This window comes from Vidua macroura, chromosome 3, assembly GCF_024509145.1.
Source record: "Vidua macroura isolate BioBank_ID:100142 chromosome 3, ASM2450914v1, whole genome shotgun sequence".
Classification (NCBI taxonomy): domain Eukaryota; kingdom Metazoa; phylum Chordata; class Aves; order Passeriformes; family Viduidae; genus Vidua; species Vidua macroura.
This window is the reverse complement of record NC_071573.1, coordinates 16362928-16386052: the sequence shown is the minus strand read 5'-3', so window position 1 is coordinate 16386052 and position 23125 is coordinate 16362928. Positions and strand designations below refer to the sequence as shown.

The 23125-nt window shown below is 42.8% G+C and overlaps 1 protein-coding gene across 1 annotated transcript; it reads left to right on the top strand.

The window, feature by feature from the left end:
* Window positions 1–1062: 1062 nt before the first annotated feature.
* DESI2 (desumoylating isopeptidase 2) lies at window positions 1063–16504 on the top strand. The gene is made up of 5 exons (XM_053974404.1): window positions 1063–1432; window positions 7940–8012; window positions 9911–10004; window positions 10502–10643; window positions 12906–16504. Exons 1-5 carry the CDS (start codon window positions 1394–1396, stop codon window positions 13137–13139), a joined length of 582 nt encoding a protein of 193 aa, XP_053830379.1. The 5' UTR covers window positions 1063–1393; the 3' UTR covers window positions 13140–16504.
* Window positions 16505–23125: the final 6621 nt, after the last annotated feature.

Here is a 23125-nt window from a genome sequence, read left to right as displayed (position 1 = left end):
TTCTGACAATCAGGAGCCAGATGTGTTTTAAGTTTTTGCGACAGTACTCATTTCCTTTAACCAAAGATCACTCCCCAAAGCAGGAATTGCTTTTTTAACTGCCTGCATCAGCTATGCTGTAGTACTCGAGGGACAAAGCTGTTCTGCACACAAAATGGAGCTCAGCAGCCAACTGTAATTTTATCTAAGAAAGAGGGGCTAAACATCTAAATGTCTGCAGCCAGAAATGATAGTGGAAGCCAGGATACCCCTGGGGTGGGAACATCCTCTCTCCTGCAGCACCTTTGTCCCAAAGGCACATCCACAGCCTGCTGTGAGCAGCATCTTTTTTGAACGGGCACTGCTTGTCTTTATAACATTGAGTATGCTGGAAGAGCGAATGCATTTTTTTCTCCTGTTTCTCCAGCTTTTAACAAATGGCTTTTTGTTTTGCTGTCGCTTGACATAGCAAAGCTACTCTCGGAAGGCGCCCGCCACCTTAGAAGCGGCCATGCCTTCACCAGCACCCACACGCGAGTTATCCCCAGGTCCGCACGGCTCAGACGTTCTTTCTCCCGAGACACTTAAAATTTCCGTTCTTCACTGAATGCAAACGTGAAATGGCGGTGCCGCGGGATGCTGTGAACGCGGCCACCACAGGGACCGGGATCTAACTCTCCTCTGGGAACCAACAAACCTAGGCGCACAAGTGGCGGGCACAGCCAGGCAGCCGTGCTGGGTCGGGTCCCTGGAGGGCCGAGGGAGCCATAGCAGCGCTCTCCAGCCGCCCGGGACACCTCCCCAGGAGGCAGCTGGGACGAGGCAGGGCGAGCGGCCACGGCACGGGCGGGGCCGCCGCGCCCCCAGCCAGGCCGCGGGGCGGGCCGGGCGCCGGGCACGCCGGGAGCCACATTCCCACCCGCGTCCCCGCGCGGCGCGCCGGGAGCTGTAGTCGCGGCCGTGCCGCTCGGCTCGGGCGCTGGGGGCGGGCTGGAGCGGCTCCATTTTGCGCCCGTCGGCGGGGCTGCCCGGCCGTCCCGCGGCCCGGCCTGGCGCCAGGCAGGGCACGGCCCGCCCCGGCGCTCCTCCCTTCCCTCTTCCTCCCTTCCCTCCTCCCCGCCCGCCACCGGCACCGCCGCCGCCGCCACCGGGGTGGGGCCCGCGCCCGCTGCCCCCCGCGCCGCCCGGCCCCCGCTGCCGGCCGCGGGCTGAGCGCGTCTCCCGGGGGCGCGGCCCCGTCCCTCCGCGGCGGCGGCTCCATGGTGCCCGCCGCCCCCCGCCGCCCCGCAGCAACAGGCAGGACGAGGAGGAAGCGGCCCCCGGGGGTCCGCACCGCCCCGCCGCCGGCTTGAGCGGCGCCGCCGCCGCAGCGGGAGCGACCGAGCGGGCGGGGGGCGCCCGCGGGCCGCCGGCGATGGCGAACCAGCTGGTGATCCTGAACGTCTACGACATGGTGAGCCACCGGCACGGCGCGGCTCAGGGCGGGGGTCTCGGCCCCCTCCCGGCAGGGCGGCGGCGGGGAGTGGCCTGCCCTGCGGGGGCCAAAGCGGCTGGGAAACTTTGCTTGCCCTTCCCGTGCCGGTCCCCGCGGGACCTGGATCCGTGGGCGGCAGAGCAGGAGAAATAACGAACCCGGGGAGGGGAGGGAAGGCGAGGGGGAGGGCAAGGGCGGTGATTTGGGAGGTCTGACGATTTCTATAGCCCCTCTGTGACCTGCGACAAAAGTTTGCCGGGCCAGGTCTTCCAGTGACAGGTGGATCAGATTTCCTCCCTATCGCGGGGGAAAGTTTCCCTGCCATGAGCGTCCCTGTGCTGTGCTGCTCGCTCTGCTACTGCCCCAAAGCTCAGCAGCCAGGAAGCCCTGCCTTTCCGCTCACGACAACCAGAAAAGGGTCCAGTTTTCCAGGAGAATGGTAGGTCAGGATAACCTCTGTCTCTGCAAGGATAAGAGCTTTCTAGCACAGTGTCAGTAAGGTGATTTTTTGCTAGACCATAATTTTTTAATAGTTTTCTTGTGGCTGCGACTTGGTAGAAATAAAGGAATGGCTCCCGCTTGATTTGCAGCTGTATGAGCTCACCTTCCCTCCCTCCTGGATAATCTTTATGTGGCACCTACAGCAACTGTGGTATTGTCTTATGTTCAGCTGGAAGCTGCTCAAATGCCATGGTAACAAATGAGGTGTAAGTACCTGCATGGAACAGTAGGTTTAGATAAGTAATAAGAAAATATTATCCATTAATGTGTTTCAATCACTGGAAATTAGAACAAGTAGCAGTATTTCTCTGACCAAGTTTTAAGTCTACTGATAGAGGGACAGTAAGATGGAGAACTAGCTTCAGGTGACAGTGGTTGTGTTACTTAGCTTATTTTGAATAGGCTTTCCTACCACCACCATTTTGAAGTGAACCTTTGCTGTTTTGAAGGGGTGAAGGTATATAGTGTAGTGTCAGTGTCTGCTGGAAGTGAGAAATACAGCTTGTTTTGCTTGGGAAGAGTCACATTCAAATGCTAAAATGTTTAATAGCAATCAATAGGGATCTATCTGGCTTGAAATCAAATATATTTACAATATCATAGCAACTAGCCTGATTTTTGTCATTATTTTCTTCCACTTTAATACTTACCTTAGAAATCAATGTCCCTTTTCGGGGGGGATTTTTTTGCCCACTCCTGTGTTTGAGCTCTCTCCACTAAATATAGCCTATTACCTTGACTTTGGTTTCCTTCATTATAGACAGGGAGGGGAGACTGGAGACAGGAACAGTCTGATCACTGTGATTTTCTGAGAGATGGGAGGAAAAAATAAGGGGTCTGTGCTCACCTGGTTGAGTTCATATGTGATGCTAATATGAGAAAAAGTCACAGTGTGCCTTATTTAGAACTAGACTTGAGGAGGGAAGGCTGCCCTGTCACATGCATATATTTGACTTCTCTGGACTATAGTGCGAATATATATATTGGGGAATCTCTTTTAGCATTAAAAAAGATGGTTTTACATATATTGACTATAAATATTTGTACAGAGAAAGAAGTAGGACTTCAGTTTCATGACTCTTACATAAGAATATCTTTGAAGTCAAGGCTTGACACACTTCTGACTCACCAAAATGGAAGACCCACTGTTCTCATAAAGACTTGCTTAATTGTGCAAAGTGAGCCCAGTTGACAGGCAGGCTGTGAAGCCTTATCAGAGTGGACTGACTCCTGTGTAAATGCCTGCCATGGCCTCTAAGAAACTCCATTCTCGCTATGATGGTAGCACTGGTGGGGTGTGACTTCAGCATGCTGTTTCTTTTTCTCTTGTGATAGTCCACTCTTTCATTCACATCATCCTTTCTTTTTCCTCCAGAGCTGAATTGCTGTGATCAGTTTTACTCCAGCCATCCTAGGAAGGCTGGCAGTTGACATGAGGGAAGTGAGGAAAAAAAGTAACAAGAAGGGTGTGCTCCTAAAAGCTAGTGTCATATTTTTCCTAAGGACACGTTAGGGACTGTTGGTTATCCTGTTGTTATTAGTGGGGTTTTGCCTCCATCGAGAATTCACATAGTCTCTGAAGCCACCATCTGTGGAAGGAACTTGCTCTCCAAAAGAAGCAGCCAAGCACATTTATTTGTAGATGTTGATTACATGTAAGGGTGACTTTAATGGTTGAAGCTGCACATCACCGCAGATTATATACATAGTATAAGATGAAATCACTAAGGAGAATATTTCTATTTCCTGCTTCGGTCCTGTTTGTTGTTTTGTAGCAATGTCTACTTTATTTGACCATTAGAGAAGCAGTTTTCCTTCAAACTGGTGAGAAAAACACGGCTTTGTGTGATGTCTGGAAGATAACACCAGTGTACATCCTTCATCAAACTCCTCTGCTAAACTCCTCCACATCTCAGTCCATTTGAAACTTGTTTGAGGCCAAAGCCTCACTTTGATGTTGCGTAGCAGTTTTTACTGCTTGTACAACAGCCTGCTGAAATCAATGGTACTACTTTATTTGGGGACACTAGGAGTGGGTGGAAGAAGGGAGGAGTCTTCTGTAATAGCAGTTTTGAAGTTCTGTTTATTCACCAAACCATGCCAGCTGTGTATTTGAGACATTGGCAGGTTTCCTCTTTGCTTCTGACATTCCATGTCACTTGGAAATGGGTTTGGGACTTCTTTGTAGTTTAGGTTTGAGATGGGGTTTTTTGTTTCTCTTTTGGAACTACAGACCATTGTTATTCACATGGTTGACAGAACCAACATTACTGTAATAACAAACAGCTTTACTTTATTTTAACCTGAACACAAATTATGGCTTAATTTCCCAAGCGGCTGCTTAGGTATGCAGGGGAATACTAAGTGACCTTGCTGCTGTTGGAACTCCTTACAGGAGTGAGTTGGTTGCTTTTGGAGGGTGTACCCTTCCAATGTCCTTAGTGCTTGAAAAAGTGAAAATCTTCCATACAACCAAAGTGTGAGGGGGATGTGTGTGTTGTAGAAGAAAGTCGACTTTCAAGTACTGGTAACTTTATGGAAGGAGAGAAGCTTAAGGGCATATTTACGTGGTGCAGTTCATGCCTTTGAACATCTTTTATGATCATTAAAAGGGTAGGGTTAAGGCTTTGATATATTGTATTTTGAGAACTGGAGTACTTCATAGCTTCATTTTAACTAACTACTATTTTTAGGAGTCTAGTTTTTTGTGCCCAAGTAGTATCCTATTTTTTCCCTTGTCAAATAAGGCAATAACAAGCTAAAGTATTAATGTAAATGAAAGCTCTGAAGATATTTTTGAAACACTGGGATTAGTGTTTTTCTTTCATTGTAGTGACATGACTTTATTGTGCACATAGAAATATTCTTCTCTAATATTTTCCTTCTGATAGATTAAACCTGAAATCCTGTTTTTCAAGACTGACATATTGCAAAATATTGAGGATATGGGATTGCACCATACTACTGTGGCAAAATCCATATCAAGACTAAAGGGAATCCAGTTGGTGTAATGGAAACAAGGATGTAGCATTTGGGATCAGTTTGGGCATGTTACTCAACCAGTAATGTAATATAATTTACAGTCTTTATTTTGTAAGTTGTATATAATCTTTTCAGCTGCAGCCAAATTCAGCACTCTTTGTTGCACTTGTCCTGGATTTCTTCCTTCAGTGAGATAAGGCATTTTGTTCAATGAGTAAATGGGACCAACCTTCCAATAGCTCATCCAGATTAAGTAATAATTAGATATAATTACTGTTCCTAGGAGGAAAGTAATTCTGCCTCATTGAAATTCTTTTATCTTCAATTAACCTGTTCTGTTCTTACTGGAAATATGAAGCAATGTGCCAGCTTGCTTCAGGTACTTCTTCCAAAGCTGTTACCTTTGATTTTATTTGCCACTTTGTGCAGTGTAGCGAGCCCCGAGTGTTCAGGTGGCTCCAGTATGGAGGAGCCTGTGCTTGGATAGGGGCAGGCTGTGCTGAGTACCTTGGATCAGCTTTCCATCCCGTTCATCTGCTTCTGTGTGGATCAATGAGAAGGCTTGGTGACTCACTTTTCTCTCTCTTCCCTGTGCTTTGCATTTGGTTTCATGGGCTTGTGAGTGAGAGTACCGTGAATACTTTTTTCCCTCATTTGTTTCTGTCTAATAAGTAGGTAGGCTTTATTCTGTCCCACTGCATGTGGGGTATCTTGTGTAAGCTTAGTTCTATTTTCAGAGAGCAGCTATAACCTTGCGTGGCATTAACAGATCCAATGGGTACATGATATATAGGTTGTTTGGAATTCAGCAGCCAGGTTCCAAGTTTTCTGGCCACAAGTGCCCAGGAGAGGGACAGACTAGAGCACCAGAGACCCTGTCTAGCTCAGTTCTAGATTAGGTTCATTTGGATACACCTTCCCATTAGGCAAATGTACTTTATTCCTGTGATGACAAACTGTACATTGACTGTGCCTACAGTTTTGACTATAAATATAAACCTGAAACTATTTTGAAATGGTGAGCTGGTAAACCGTGGGATAGGAAGGGCTTCAGAACCGGAACACATTTATGTTGCAGTAGCTCTTCTGTTTTACTGGGGATTTTCATTTCACCTCGTGAGCAGAATCAATTTTTTTATGCTCACAGACCCACTAAGATGAGTAGTCTTCACATCCTTCTCCTTTCTTGCCCTCTTTGTATTTTCCCTGATGTATGTCCTTCTATACAGAGTAAATTAATGCAGTGTATTTCTGGGTGTAGCTTGTTCATACAGACTTGCTCTCTGCTCTTTTCTGGGGGGTGGAAGGAAAGAACTGCTAAGCCCTTTAAATAGACTAAAGTGATGATTTAGTGTAGTCATCCATACCCCACTAGCTACCATGGCACTACACTGACAAAGCCAGAAATTAAAGCAAATGGTAAAATTTAGTCTTAAGCAAAATTTATCCATTTTTCACAATTGAGCTTTAAATAAATATAAGGCGGAAAATTTGCCTTTTCTTAATTCATATTGACAAAATTTCCCACAGCTGGCTTGTCTGTTTGTAACTATTGGCATGGTGTGCTCTTTTTGCCATTTAACTTGTTTTTGTTTTTATTAATAGCCTGTCAACCTGAGGTTTAGTGTATCATTTTTATTGGGAGACAAAAAGCCTACATGCTGTAATGTTTGCGGTGCCACTGTAAATCACACTGACTCCAGCCAGCACATCTTCAAGTGTGACACCTGCAACCTTTTACGTTTTTATCATTGGTTGTGCTGCTTAGTGGCTTTGTATCAGAAAACACTGATAATGTCAACAGGCTGTGTGAAGAAGATAGCTTATTTTATTCTGCCTGCTTTCTAAACCAGTATTAATTTACTGGGGGTACTACCTTAGCCTGTATCCTGCCTGCCAGTTGACTTTTTGAAGTCTGCTTTGTAAAAGCTCACAGAGAAGCTCTGGGAAGGAAAAATCCTGTTACTGGAGTAACTGACAAAATAATGTTTTCCTTGTATTTTCCTGAGGTTTTTCTTGCTAGCCAATTTCAGTTTTAAGGGCAACTGAGGCTTTTTTGGTTTAAGGCTTTGTTTCAGGTTCCTTCTCAAATTGTGTGTCACTTGAAATCTTTTAATGCTTGGAGATTTATACTTTGAGAGTGGTGATGCAGACGAGGAAACAATACTTTGAGGTTTTTCTTTATCAGAGTTCTGCATCTTTGAGATCTTGAGGGTAACAGCTTCTGATAGACGCTGCTGCTGCACTTTCATAAAAGAGGAAGCACTAAGAGAAGTTTCCTTTCTTTACTATTTTTTCCATTTTCTAAAATTTCACTTCTTATTCCTCTTGAAATGCATCTGTTTTCTGTTGGGTACAATACAAGTGATATATTGGAAACAAGTGTCAGACCTATGCAAAGGACTTAAACCTCATATTTGGAGCCTCATGCATCAGCAGACTGGAGAGAGCTTTGTCTCTTGCACGGTGACCTCTAATTGAGTATTCAAAGACAAAATATAATAAGGTAATTTCGTCCATCTCTGAGTATGTCTTGTGCTCATCTGTTCATAAGCAGGTATGGTCATTACTATTAATGACAGTCAGTGTGTGTATCTCACAGTCCTACATTCCGATTGAAGAAAAATGTGCTCCTTAAAATTACAACAATTGATTCTAGAATGTGTTCCACCTAATGGCAAACTTAATAGCCTACAGCTTGTTGACAAATAGAAGGTTGATCTGTATTTCTCCCAGGTGCAGACTCCTTGGCTGACAAACTTTGACAGCACTAAAACACTGGAATAGAACCTGATGGAATTAATCCGCTGTGTATAGTTGGGGAGTTTTAGTGATGTTCTGTTCCCATAAAATGGATTGTGCAGTTTACACTTTGTGACAAGGCTTAATACTTTGTTATAGGGTTTAATGCTTTTGATGTGGGGGGACAGTCTGCTCTGAGAAGATAAATCTGTACTGCAAACTAACTAAAGGTTGTTTTTTTTTCCCCTTCTTTCCTTTTAGTATTGGATGAATGAATATACTTCTTCCCTTGGAATTGGAGTGTTTCATTCAGGTATAGAGGTGTATGGCCGAGGTATGTACAAGAAAAGCATAACTTACTTTTTGTTGCAGTAATACTGTTATTTAAAAAGCATTTTTCAGATAGTAAGGGGAGCCTATCTCCTGGAAAGTGTTCATCTCTTTTCTCATCTATTCTGCCTCTGGAAAAAAAACCTTGGACATGAATAATCTGGTAACTGTTGTGCGTTCTTTTGTATAAAGCTATGCAACTATAAAAAAGTGTGGAACTTACTCAGCCAGGCATAGAAATCTTTATTTTAGGTTTGGAAATACTTTAAAAAACCTACATAAAACAAATGTGTGCTTTGTGTAAAACATTTCTTTTTGTGTAAAGAATCCGTTCCTCAGTTTTCTGTCAGCACTTAGTGCAAGGAGTTAATTTTTAACTACAGGAACAATAATCTCTTGCAGAGAGGCACCTGAAAGTATATGATGCTCAGGAAAATGTCTATTCCATTTTGGTAGGTTGGTTTGTTTTAGAGACAGTTTCTTTCAAAGGCATCCCATTCATGCTGTTTATAAAAGATGCCCTTGTGATAAATAACAGTAATGCTTTTCAATTTTGCTAAATAGGTTGTGCTTGGGTGCTACAGCCTCCTGATCTGCTCAGGCCACTTTGAACCTGCATTGCAGCCAGAAGGTGTTTCTGTGCATGCCATAGCATGGGCTCAGGTCTGAAGTGTTTGTGCCCAAGGTATAATGACACTCCAAGGTGATGGTGTTGCTGAAAGTAGTCCAGTTAAAGAAGGAAAATTGCTGCAGAGGTTGTGGTTTGTTTTTTTTGGAATGTGTTGAGAGTTTAGGGGAAGGAGTATAAGGCAGGGCATGCGCTCCAAAGACCACGCTGCCCAAAGTTATCTTAAACTATGTTTCAACTACTGTAATTGTCACATTGTATCTGATTTTCCAAGTGTTACCAGAACAACAAATTGACAAAATACAATGCTTATTGTTAAAACTTTTTTTTTTAATCTGACACAGAAAGACCTGACTCTTAATAGTGCTGTGCCTGAAACCCAGTTTTTGATCTGTGCCAAATACATGTGCCTCCCTTCCTGTTGGGATTACAGCGGCTTTCTCATATAGCAGGTTGTGCCCCTGTTAAAACAATGACTTGCATTTTTCCAGGCAGATCAAACCTTTTATTTATTAAGCTGTTGTAAAAAAGATTATCCACAAAACTGAGTGCTAGACTTGCTGATGTGTTAGGAGTTTTGAGGAAAGGAAGTGTGAAGCCACGCTTAAAGCTTTTTATTACACTCTGGGCGCGGCATGCTCTGTTGTCTTACAGACACAGACGGAAGCTGCAGCACACCATGATACTTTCATGTAGTGTCAGTGCTTAAGCCAGCAGATTCTATGTGCAGACCTGAGATGCATGCACTGGTTTACTTTCTTGTTATATTAAAGAACTTGTGAAACTTGTGAACTTGTAAAGATTTGATCTCTTGCAAATCAAGAAATTTAAAGAACCTATTAGGCCACTACGCACTGCCACACTGAGGACTGTAGTGTGCACTCAACAGAAGTGCCATCAGACCTCTGAGGACGCAGTAATTTGAATCCCCAGTTTAGATGTATGTAAGTGGAATTCTAAAGACAAGTATGCATAAAGATGTACAATTTAACTTGTAAATGCTCACTTATATAATGAAAACAATATGTGCTTTCTGCAAAATCATTCAAGTTAAACCTGTACACTGATGTAGGAAATTTCCTGTTAGTTTTTACTTAGGCTGAGTAGTAACTGACAAAGCTATTAATTTCCAGCTCATTTCATGTGCTGCTCATGTAAATAACATGTCTGGTTGCTAGCTTTAGACTTGAGAAGTCACCTTCCAGTCAGTGAGCTCTGCTGTTTTTTTCTGTCATCAGATGCTGGTTTTGTTAAATCTGAGCTTTCTCTTTCAGAATTTGCCTATGGTGGTCATCCATACCCTTTTTCTGGAATATTTGAGATTTCACCAGGAAATGCTTCTGAGCTAGGAGAAACATTTAAATTTAAGTAAGAAAGATTACCTATTTTCTTGCTCTTTGAGAAAGCATATGAAAAAGACAATTTGTTGCATTTATTTTTGAGGATAGATATATTGAATTGTACGGGATTTCTGACTTTCTGAGAAATTCATGTGTTTGCATAGAAATGAAAAATGGACAGAGGTGATGAGACAATAAACTGTCTACAGCAAATAACTACTTTTTTAGCATACCATTAAATTCCTAAAATGCATACAAATTTTGTGGACTTGTAGCTAACTTTTATTACTTATACAGTGTAAGCAATGCAGTAACTTTTTCAAGGTGTATAATCGGGAAGAAAACATCATCTCTCATGACAAGGATGAAAGTGGTGCCATAAAATGGAATAGAAAGAACCTGTATTATTCTTGGAGAACAGAAAGATCTAGCTACCCACAGTAGAGTGACTTTTGAGCAGTGTATGAATAGTAGTTCACCTGTATCTTGGGAGCCTGATCACCTTCTACTCTATTTCTCTTCTAGAGAGGCTGTGGTTCTAGGCAGTACTGACTTTATGGAAGATGATATAGAAAAAATAGTAGAAGAGCTTGGAAAGGAATTCAAAGGAAATGCTTATCATCTAATGCACAAAAACTGCAATCACTTTTCTTCAGCTTTATCTGAGGTAAACAAATCTAAAGGTCTCTAGAAAGGTGCTTCACAGGTGGTTACAGAGCATCATATCCTTCTAGTCATTTGTAATGTTTGGTTTAATTTTCCACTTCCTATCTCTGTTGCCTTGGGCAAATACCATTTTTCAGGTTGTATTTGTGCTTATGTCCAAAGTGCCAGATTTTGCTGCTAAATATTGTTGTCATACATAGCTTTTGTTAGAACAAAGGTGCATTCCTAAAGAGATACCTAGTAAATAAAGTATTAACAAGATTTCAAAATAATTTTAGTTGTTTTAGGGATTGCTACTGAAGATAGAACTACTAGTTATTTTTAACAGATTATTTGTATTTCCCCACAGAGCCATCAAGCTGTAAATAATTTTCAAAGTTATGACCTAGTTTTAAAGAATAGCAAAGGCATTAAAGTTACCCAGATAATGTTAATCTTCTGCTTGAGAGGATTTTGTCAGGTTATTGCTCTATCAGCACCTGTGTCCTGGTCATCTAGATACTTGAGTGGTCATGCAGAGTATCTGACCGAGGAGTCGAAGGGGCTTTGCTTTTTTCCCCTCGGCTTTGTTGTAACATGATCAGTTTGCCAATATGATTGAATGCCTGATCATTCCCATGTGTATCCACACAAGTGAAAGGGTCAGGAACAAGTAACCCAGGTCAAAGAGGGGAATGGAAACTTTGATTTTCATTGATAGTTGACAATCTCTGCTTGTCAGAATTTAATCTGATGTTTCATTGAAACACTCCAAAAGAAGGATGGCTGTTTTTCCCATGTGAAGCTTCACAGATTTTAATTGGGTTTTTTCCCAAAATAGTTAATGCATACTTATTGTATAGCCTGTGTTTTATGTAGACTGATCTTCCAGTGGTAGTGGAAAATTTTATTGAGCTGATGATTCATGTGCAATGTTGGTACAAGTAAGTAGGGTGAGACACTGACAAAGCTGCAGTTGGTGTGAAATCTGGCCTATATGGCCAAGGTTTTGCCATACTCTTCAGCTGCATGGTCATATTGTTTCTGTTTTAGGTCTTGTCCTGTTTAGTGTTCAAATTGACTATAAAAGTGGGTTTAATTGCAAGTTAAATGCTCTCAGATACAGCAGAGTAGTGCTCATATTCTCCAGATTTGCACTGTAATACCAGAAGTGAATATGGAGGTAGTTAAGTAAAGTAGCTCACTCCTTGAATAGTGACAATGTTGTAGATGCTGGCGAACCCAATGGGAAGAATGATGATGTCTAACTCCAGTTCAGAAGGCTGAATGATTGCTTTATTATAATTATGCTATAATACATTAATATACTACATAAAAGAGGATACTAAAAACTACATGCTACTTTCTCTATCATATCTAATCACCACACAACTTGTGACCTTGTCTCGAGAGTCCAGCCACAGGTGGATCTGATTGGCCATCAGGCCCAAACAATCCACCATGATCCAACCAAGCAGTCGCTCTAGGTAAACAATTTTCCAAACACATTCCACAAGAGAAAAACAAGGAGCAGAAATGGAAATTGTTTTCTCTTTCATTTCTCTCTGTGCACCTCAATGAAAAATCCTGAGAGAGAGAGAAATGTGCTTGCCACATGACAACAAAATTATTTAATGACTGATGTGCAGTAAAAATAAGTACTTAATGCAACTTTATAAATTTTTGGGGAGTTGAACCCAGCTGTGCATTGTATAGCTTCTCTTGTTCCGGTGAAGCGAAGTGTGTGCTTGGCCTGTGTTTTAGGATAGTGATGTCTTGTGGAAGTCATCAGAGACCACCACAGTAAAGAGCCTCAGCTGTGTGTGTAACTCCATACAATAGGAGTACTGACACTGTCTTTCTGGCCACTTGATTTCAGGGTGCTTTTTTGTAATAGTGGGGTTTCTCCTGCAATTTCTGTTTCTGAGGAATTAGCACTGAATAGAAACCATAACTTTCCATAGTTTAACTAATTTCTGTGCCTTTTATAGAAGTTATTCAAAAAGAGTGAAGTGGTTAGGCTTTTCAGGACTTCAGAGAAAATCATAGAACCAACCATGAGTCCAACTTTCACAATGGAATATAGGCATCTTTGTGGGACTTGGAATGCTGCCTTTACTGATAGAGAAAGTCAGTGCAGCTAACTTGGGTGCTTCCCGGCTGGCATTTATGATACGTAAACTGTAAGGCTGCTGCAGCTTTTGCTTCTTATTTACAGTACTGCAGTTTTGTTACTGCTGAATCCAGAAAACAAATTAACCCTTTATTTTCCCTTCCCCCATAGATTCTCTGTGGAAAAGAGATTCCACGATGGGTGAATCGCCTTGCCTACTTCAGCTCTTGTATACCCTTCCTCCAGAGCTGCCTGCCAAAGGAGTGGCTAACTCCTGCAGCCCTCCAGTCTAGTGTTAGCCAGGAGCTACACGATGAGCTGGAGGAAGCTGAGGATGCAGCAGCATCAGCTTCCTTGGCAAGCTCGGCATCTGGGTCTAGAACTGGACGCCACACCAAATTATAAGTCCTCCTCCAAAGTAGCAAATACTTCAGAAATACTTTTGAAAAGCTTCAGTTTGATCTCTTCAGCAATTGACTTCCTGACAGAACATGAGAGCCAACGCTAGAACACTGTTTTTATATGCAAAAAAAAAAAAAAAAGCTCTCATCAGCTCCTGTTTCAGCTCAGGATTATTTACGTAGTGAAAGGAATTGCTGGGAGAAAAGGGAAGGATTTTGTGTGAAGCCACCCTTTTCATTTTCACCTGTTTGGTAGACCTGAGTTAACATCTTGCATAAAGCAGAACTTAAACTATTTGTTTACAGTATTGTGTACTGCTGTTTACAAGTCCTATAAGGACTCCTGCTACCATGGAAGAAGAAAGAACTTGAGTTTGATTTAACTGTTGGTATAAATCAAAAGCAGTGGTATGATGCCCTGGATGAACTTTCCCCTTTGTTTTCAAGATTTAAGGCAGGAGAACACTAAATTGAGGAATGCCAGAAACTGCTGAATACTATATATGTGAACAGGGTACTGTGCGCTTAAAGTGGCTGATGTAAACAGGTAGATTCCAGGATGTAGGGAGACTGGTTTGGTCAAAAATCTGTTCCTAGAAGTATGACCTCTACATTAATGAAACTGTGGATTTTTGCACATATGAAGGGAAATTTCTATCTCATTGCAATGCACATGAATCCATTTCTTTTTTTTTTTTTCAGCCATTTAGTTTTCATCCTGTCTTGTATCTTTACTTGCAGTTTACTTCAGGATTTAAACATGTCAATATCATCTGCTAGAAGCATCACCAAATTTTTCACTTCTTTGCTTTACTTGATTTCAAACTTGTATATATAAATTAGTACTTGTATTCCTTTTATATTTGTTTGTTTCATATAGTTTGGAATGGTGTAAAAAAAGCCATTTATTGTTGGGGAATGGCCTTTGCTTCCTGCTGCTGATATTGCTTCATTTGAGTTTGTAAACATTCATGTCCTTCTTTTTTTGAGCTATAAATTACTGCCCAGTTGTGCATATCTGCATAAATGATAGAGAAATCCTAATTTATTTTCCCACAGTCTCTATCTGTGGCATTAACTTTCTTATCAGATGTAATGAAGAAAAACCTGAAAATTGCTTATGCACCTGCGTGTTTACACAGCAGAACCCACTAATCTGCACATAATTATATCTGAAGGTAAGAGATTATTTTCTAAACCACAGAAGTATGTTTGCTGGTAGATTATAATTAGAGCTAAATTATAATTAGTGATCAGAATATATAATGGAATGCCTTATTCTTGTTCACTTACCAAGAGAATTAATTGTTCTTCCAATCATTAGTGTAAATTAGTGAGGTTCTATTGTGCACATAAGGCTACAGTAGCACAAACATGAGGGAGGTGAGCTTGAGTATTTTGTAAGACTTGCTGCCTTAAACTAACAAAAAACATACCATCCCTAAACTAATCAGCTCACAAAGAAGTGTGCATTACTAGAAATACAGATGATTATTATGAGCTTTATTTACAGTCTTTTGCTGGGTTTAGTTTCTCCTCTTGAATGAAATACTGACTCTGCAGTTTCTGTTGTTTAAAAGCAAAAAAAAAAAATGTCCTCTTGGAAGGCAAAATGCTTCATGTTATGAATGCTTCTGGCCATGGGTAGTGGTGCCATTGAATCCTATGGGAAGGTGCAGTAGCTGTATCATAGTAAGAATTCTTATGGTTGCCAGCTCCAGCTTGTGTTAGAAACAAGTGGAAGTTTTTCTGCTGCCACCTGGGTTGAATCCTTCATCAGACAGACTTTAGGTTTTCACTTATCTTCTGTGATGCAATGTAGTACAGAGAGAGATATGCTCAGTTCTGGGGGGAAAATCAAGTGAGACTTTCTGGAAAGAGTGAGATAATAGTAAACATCTCCATAACTGTAATTTGGTACGTATTTTAATAATCTCTTCTATCAAGTGGGAAGTGCTTAAGACTGGTGAGTCTGCCACTAACTTCATTCTGTTTGATCTCCAGAAGCTGGATATACTGACACTCTCTGTTGAGTGCTTTCCACTCTGAATTTGAGTTCTCCTTTCCTTCCTTTCCCTGTAGTGAAAATGAATATGGTGGTCTCCAGTCAACTCTCAAGCATTACAGAACTGAATCTCGCACTACTCACAGCTCAGACAATAGGCTGCAGACAGGTTATTTTGTCTCTGCTGTGCAGCTGTGGTGGTAATGTGACTAAGTCTCTTGGCCAGGGCAGGTCCTTTATTTCAGCTCAGGGTTGAGGCCACTGATCTAGCAACGTACTGTAGCTTTTCCTAGGCTTTAGGAAAAATAAATAGAATGAATTTTCATTGCTACCTTTTATGTACCAAAATCAGCTTTTTAGGCTTCTGATACATCCAGAGCGCTAGGTCACAAATCTCTACACCTTCATTAACACACACAGTTACAGCATGTACAATGCAAGAACGTGACAGATCACAGCACAGTTTTTATTTAGAAGTAAAACTAAGACTATTTTTTATAAAGCAGACTGAAAAGTTTGTAACAAAACATTCATTTTATTGTTAGCTGTACAGGTGAAAAATACTTTCTTATGCTCCATAACGATTTTTTTCTGTTTGTTTTGAAACCATCCATTTGTAAATCCTGTGAGGAAACTGACACCTGAACCCTGAAGGTTGTTGGGTATTGAATCAAAGTGAGCAGTACTGTAACTTCAATCATGTGCTGTCAGCTCAGCCTCTGCTGGATGCCTGCAAGTCACCCTGCCAGTGGTTACTCCGATTTGTTAGCAATAGAGCAAGTTACCTTTCACCAGCATTACTGCCAAGCAGGGATTACTTTAGTCTACTAATGACCACACTGTGCTAGGACTAGAACACTTCAGAATGCTGTGAGAAAGCTGGACACCTGTGGAATCTTTTCCATCAAAACGGGTAGAAAAATATCACCACTTCAGGGTTCTGCTCTGTTTACTTTCTCATTCTTGTTTAATTTTCTGTGAGATAGTACTTTTGATATGTATTACATTGTTTAACTCAGTCATTTTATTTAAATGCCATTTTCTGTTCAGCAAGCCAAAAAAATCCAATGTACTGTCAGTGTGCACCAGTAACTTCGGAGTGGCTTGGTAAAGAAAAACATAGTTGCATTACTTCTAAAATTTGCAATGCAATTCTGATCACTATTGATAGATGATAATTTTCACTGTTGGAAGTTGGTTATAAGCTGAATATTCACTGATGCATTTTTTGTAAACTTGTATTCAAGTTTACTACATAGTATTTGTATAAAATTCAAAGAATTTTGACTTTTGTTACCTGTACATGGCAACAAGTTGTCTAGCATCTTAAACTTAAATCCATCAGTTTATTAAAAATACTTTTATAAAAAAAAAGTTGGCTCTGTGTGTTACTCCCCTTGTACCTACAGCTTGTTTTGGCAGTGCCACCCAAGCTGATGTTTGGTTTTGAGTGATGGTTTTGAAGGACAGTAAGACTATCCAAGGGTTTCCTGTAGTTAAGCTTTAGGCTGACATGGGCATCAGGCGCTTTGGTTTGGTTTGTGTGAGGCATCTTCCCCAAACATCCCAAGCTCTGGCACAGAGTTGGCAGCAGCCCTTGAGGACATGCTTTGCCAGCACTGAAAGGTGGTGGCACCGGAATTTGCAAAGGGCAGATGAGTGTGTGTGCTTTAACAGCAGAGGGACTTCTCTGCAAGTTGAGGGCACTGATAAATGAGAGTGCTGTCCTGTGGCTGTCCGAGCTGGTGTTGTCCCTACCCATCTCTCCCCACAGCTGGGAAAGGGGATATGTTTTGCTGTGTTGCGTGTGCTGAGCAGGACGTGTGCACTGCTAATGAACATTGGCTAGGGCATGACCTGTTGAAGAAGCTGTCCAGGCACAGCTTCCCTTTTCTGTGTTTCCCTAATCACCAGCAAACCTGCAAGAGAGTTTGAGCAACTTGCAAGCTATTGAAAGGAAACCTGACAATAGTTCATCATTTAAAACTAATGTGAGTTCCAGATTAACTCACTTGTGGCATCCAATGGCCAGGAGTGCACATCAGCTTCTAGGAAGGTGATCAATACACAGAAGTACCTACTGCATTGTTTGCTAGTGGGTGAGTGGCTGCATTCAATGGAGCTGCTCTTGAAGAAAAGATAAATGTTCCAAATGAAATTTTATTTTCTAAAAGTTTCTTCGGCCATGCAGGAGTATATGACAGTTTTGTGACGGGAACAGCTTTGCAACTGGCAGAGGTTTTTTATGGCTATAGCACCTTAGTCCTGTCACCCCCCCAGAATAAATACATTCTTTCTCAGTGCTTCATACAGTGCAATGGAAGTGGCTATTGCACAGGTCCTGACTTTCTCTGAAATCCTGTGGTTTGATCTAAATCAGATCATAAAAAAACTTCAAACTTACCAATGTAGCAAATTGTCAGGGAAGCCATGGCAGTTCTTTGGAAAAGCAGCTGTGCTCCACTGGCAGCTCTCATTCCTGCTGGGCTAGACTAGGGATCCTGTATTTTTCACATGACCTGGTCCATTAAATAGTTCACTAGCATATAGTGAACTAAACCAGGATCTAGCCATAAAGAAATGCAAGATCCTTCACTGGCATAGTTTTACCTTGCTTTGGGCATGATGGGGCTACATCTGTGTCTGGGTCTCCATAGAGAGGGACATTGCTCATACCAGAGTGGTTCTCCACCCCATCCATCTCTGAGCAGCAGCCTGGGACACATAGAACTAAGGGAACACCGTTCCTTCTGCAGATTTTAGATGGGTGGTCAGCAGTTCTCCTGGTCTTTTGAGAGTTGTTGATCCTGGAATCCTCAAAGCAGCAAGCCTGCTGCTTCCAGACCATGTGTTTGTGCGAAAGGAGAGAAATCACTCTTAGTGTCTCCTGAACTAAGTGAAGGTGAAGGAGGGGCTTCATGTGTGCCCTGCAGGAGCTGTTGTTCATGGGCTTTAACTCATGATTTCTTTTTAGGGAGCTGTTTTTACCTCTCTGTCCCATTTCACCTTTACACGGCCTGAAACAAGGCACCCAGATACAGAACTTGAGGAAGCCAGGGCTGTGTTGCTGAACTGTTCCTGCTGGGGCTCACGACAGCTTGGGAGGAGAGTTAGGAAGGGGTACAAGCCATTGTGGATGAGAGAAGCCTTTCCCACATCCATGATGCCCTGTCTGCTGCCCCAGGCAGCTGTGGGATGGAAGTGTGGGGGTTTTCAAATGCACCCCTTGTGGGGTTCTGCTCTGGTCCCAGTGTGACTGACGGTCAGTATGGGTCCTCCTTTACAGGGAGACAAGTGATGTGAATCAGACACTCCCTGGCCAAACAGGGCACAAACAGGTTTTTATCAGGTTCCAGAGAAACGTGTCCAAACTCCCTCACCAGGAAGGGATGGGGGCAGAGGAGACCCTCTGTTCCCAGTGAGTGCCTGAGTGACGTAGCAAATGCTCCTTCATGTTTCCCAAGTCGGAATGGTCATTACTGTTAGCTCAGGCAGAGCCAGGGCTTTCCTCCCAGAATAAGTACAAAGCCCTATTAAACCCACCTAATGACAAGCACAAATCATGTTGAACAGAAAATGTCTTGTGTTCCCTATTCAGGCTGCAGAGGCTTGCAGGTTTTGTCCTGGTTTTCCCATTCCTAATTTGCCTGTGGGAAACGCTGCCTTCCCCCAGCCCTCCCAGTGCCAGCACACAATAGCTGCTTGTTTTTTGCCTGGAAGGAATTGCTGAGCCTTTAAATAGCTGGAATTGGGTTTATTTTTCTTCTGTACTTCAGCTCATTCATTACTCAGTCATAGCATCCTAAAAGTGAAGATTTCCAAAAGCATTGGCATTTACCTCCTTTGTTTTGTTGGGTTTTTTTTCACAAAAAGATGCTCTGCATCCTGAATTTCATGCACCAGCCCAGTGATTGTGTCTCTAACTAATCCTGCAGCAAAGTGTCAGCTTCCAACAAATTAATTCACATGCCATTAAGCAAACATGAACTGAGTAGTGAGGACTAGCAAGAGCTGATGGCAGTGTAGCTGGCCCAAATGCAACTGTAAAGGTCAATTATTTTTTATGTCAGAGACTTGGAAAGTTTAGTAGAAGCCCTGTGGAGGCTGTCCAGGCTTGCTCTTCCCTCCAGCACTCTGGAGTCCAGGGCAGACAAACACCTCAGGGAGTGCCCAGCTTTTGTGGATGCTCTCATCTCTGCAATTGCTTTCTTTAAGCTGCTTTGCCCTTCCAGGAGCCTCGTGGCTTCTGTGCATTTTAAGAGGTTTAAAGGAAGGACAGACTTCATGGCTTAGAGCGCTGTCTCTGCCCGTGGCTCCCTGCACAAATGCTCCCCCCAGTGAAATGCCACACCATGACATGCACCCAGGGATGCCATGCTCAGCCCATGCTTCTGGAGAGTAGGGATGAACACGGCATGGGAACCTGCAATGCATCCTTCAGACAGACAGACAGCCTCTAGCACCTCTCCAGTTGGCACTGAGCTTCAAAGGTGTACTGGTTGGTGCTAATATTGCTGTGATTATTGGTGCTAATATTGCTGTCTCCAAATGAAAAAGAAAAAAGGGCTTTTTTACTAAATAAACTGACATGTCATTATTTATTAATAATAAACTAATACTGCAGAATTAAACTAAGTACAACGTGGAATCTGTTCAGAGCTGGACTGCGCATCTTCCTGGTCCTGGCCCGTGGCATGACGTATTTGTACAGCACTTCCAGAGCAGTCAGCTCCTGAGAATCAAGTTTTTCTCCCTCAGTCTGTCCCCTGCAGATGTTCAACTTCTGAGGATCTGCTTTTTACCTGCAGACCAGGTAATCCTATTGGTCATGACACTCTTCCCTGTGTGTCATGAGCTGACCTATACTTCTTTCTTATCATCTGGGTAGGTTTACTGATAATGCAGTTCAAGAAATGCAACCAAAAGCTGCAGCTGACCCTGGGTCAGACAAATCCCCTCTCTCTGCCCAAAGACACAGACAAAACTTCTAGTTCTTGAAGACTATGACATAGGTTTGTGGCTTCTTAAGGAACACTACAGGGAACAGGACCTTCACCTGGAGAGCAAATATTACTGGTAGTAATTAGGAAGTAATTAGTGGTAGTAGTTAGGAAGAATTCCAAGAATACTTGTAAATTTAATGCAAGGCATATAGGGCTTTATTATAAATATGCATCTTCAACAAGTTGACCTGTAGGAGTATTCTAGCAGCAGTGGAATAAGTGAACAAAGTATGTGAAATAAGTGGGTTGGGGGGGTCAAAAAGAAAGGGACACATGCACATTCAAAGCTAACCACAAGTCCTTCCATCACTGCTGAGGCCTGGGAATGATACAGGGGTGGGAGGGGGGGTGAAAACCTCTACAGACCCTTCCTCCTTCTGCCCTTCTTCCCTGGGTGCAGGACAAGCTGCCCTGAGAGGCAGGATGGCGTGGGATGAGGAGGATGTGCAGCAGCCAGGAGAGACACTGCACTCAGGCTGCTGCCAGTGGAATGAGCGGAAGCCTTTGAGGCTGGGCTTGTCCATCTCACAGCAATGAGCAAAGGATGTGCATGTGCAGGTTGAGGGAAGCCCATCCACAGGGGCCAGGGAAGGACAATCAGGTCAGCTGTCTTCTTTCCTATGCATGCTGCCAGTTGTTTCTTGGTTTCCATGGAAACTGGCTGCTGCAGAAATGATGTTATGAAAATTACTTCCGAAATTTAAAGCTAACAGATTTGCTTTGCTCTAACGGGAGCAGAGAGTCTCATCACTGTATTGCCCTGTGTGTGGTGTGAGAGCGGTTTCAGAGAAGTTGCAGGTACCCCAAGACAGCCTGCACCACCTGCCCTGTGTCACTGACAGCCTGTGCAGCCCCAAACCCCAGCCAGGGGAGAAGGGAAGGAGGTGGAGAAGGAAGGAGCAGAGACTTCAGATCCCATTAGCTCCTTACTGGTGGGTACAGCTCATACCAGCACAAGAGGCAGCAGTTACCATCTCTGGGGGCAGAAATTTATTGTTTGCCCAGTAAAGTCCAGGCCAGCATCAAGCCAGCAGGTGCACCAGCAATGTGTTGAGCATGTGGTGAGATATCCAAGAGGCTGCAAGGAGACTGTGCTGCAGCACAGTGGAAATACTAAAGGCAGCAATGGTGGCTTAGAGACAAGTGCAGCCACTGTGAGGCTGCCTGTCCCTCTTACCCAGGTACTGAGCAAGGCACTCTTTATTCAGTGTTTGCTTTCATAAACCGAGTGGTCAAACATCAGACTTGTTGGATAGGCCTACTCTTACATAAGTTGCTCTCAGAAATACATGTATTATTTAATAAACCAAGGTCATGGCTCGCTGAGAAGCTCTGTAGCAACAAAGCAAGCCAGTCTTTGATGGAATAATTGGCACAAAAGCATGCAGAACTTAAAAAGCTTAACTCTCCCTCCATATTATTAATTACTCAATTGAGTTTCATTTGGAAGGAGTCCATGAAAGTATAAAGAGGTATTTAACCTAATAAGAGAAACTCCACAGCCCAGGTTAGGCAGTGTGGTGGAGGCCTGTGGTGTGAAGGCCAGCTATGCCCACCACAGCAGTGACTCACATCTCCCATGGAAGGAGGCAGGACAGATGTGTGGAGCCCTGTGCCTGTTCAGTTTAATGCAGTGCTTGCACCTGCAGGTAATACCTTCAGCAGAAAACAGCCTTGGATAATAATCAGGCAATCACAAAGGATATCTGGGAACAGATACTAGTAGGGTGGAATTCATTTCTAGCATGAATTTTGATGTTTATAGAAGCTGATGCAACATTTTACAAAAATGTTGTCAATAACACAGAAATGCTGAAGGCAGCCAAATCAGACATCAAACTTTTTTTTTTTTCAAGTCCTACAAATGACAGTTGATCATAGCACTAACAAACAAGTGTTTGTAGTTGAAAAGTTCATTGGTGCAGTGAGAGCTGCATGAGCCCAGTATCTTCCTGTGAATATTTTTCCACATCTCTGCTGCAAAATCCACTCAAAATGACTACACCCATGACCCAATTTATGGGGAGGTTCCCTCAGCAAGTCTCTACAAAACTTGTGGATGTAAAACTAGAAATCCTGGGAGCAATGCATACCCTGTTGTGGAGTGTTTCATCTCCTTACGCAATGTTAAAATGTGTCTATGCAGTCCTGGGGAGTATAAACACTAATTACTGAAGTCATAAAGAACTTTACAGTACAACTGATAAGCAATCAGATACGTCTTAATTTAGAAGCAGGCCTTGATGGTCTCTAGTCCATCAAAGGAGGAACAAAGCCCCACAGAAGATAGATCTGGTATTTTATGGAAGAAGTGTGTAGCTCACAAAGGCCTGTAACTGCAGTGTTGAAGATACACAGCATGAACAGACACATGATTTGCCAAAGACCTGCTTTTACATGTAAGTTTAGCTGATCAATAAAGTGTTTAAAAAAACATAATGGTCACTCCATAGAAGAATAATGCATTATGTGTGATAGATAAAGCAGTGACCAAATGTATAGAGAGGGGAGCTCTGCTTGGGTTCTTTGGACTCAAGCTGCTGGACAGGCAGGGCATGATTCAGTTACCTACACACTGGCATTGGGTGCCTCTTGATTCAGTACATAAGGTGCTTTCCAGCTGATTTAAATCTGTCATGGGAGTAACAAAACACTCATACCTGAAAGGAGCTTGTTTGGCATGGACGGAGTTTTCAGGATTGAGTAAGCTCACTGTCATGTAGCCTTTCCCAGGTTTGCTTCAGAACCTTCCTCCCAGCTCATGTCAGAAAAGGCTCAGATGTTCCTTGGAGCCTTGCCAGAGAGGGTAGAGGCTGATGTGAGGGAATCAGCTTTCCAGCCTACTGCCTTTCTTCCTGGATGAGCAATTTATCTCAAAGTACTCCACCTCCTCTGAACACCTCTCACCCACGTGGGCAACATTCCCTGACAGAGCAGCTCAGTAGTTTTCCTGATGAGTTTGCAAAGTGCTTGGCTTTGTGC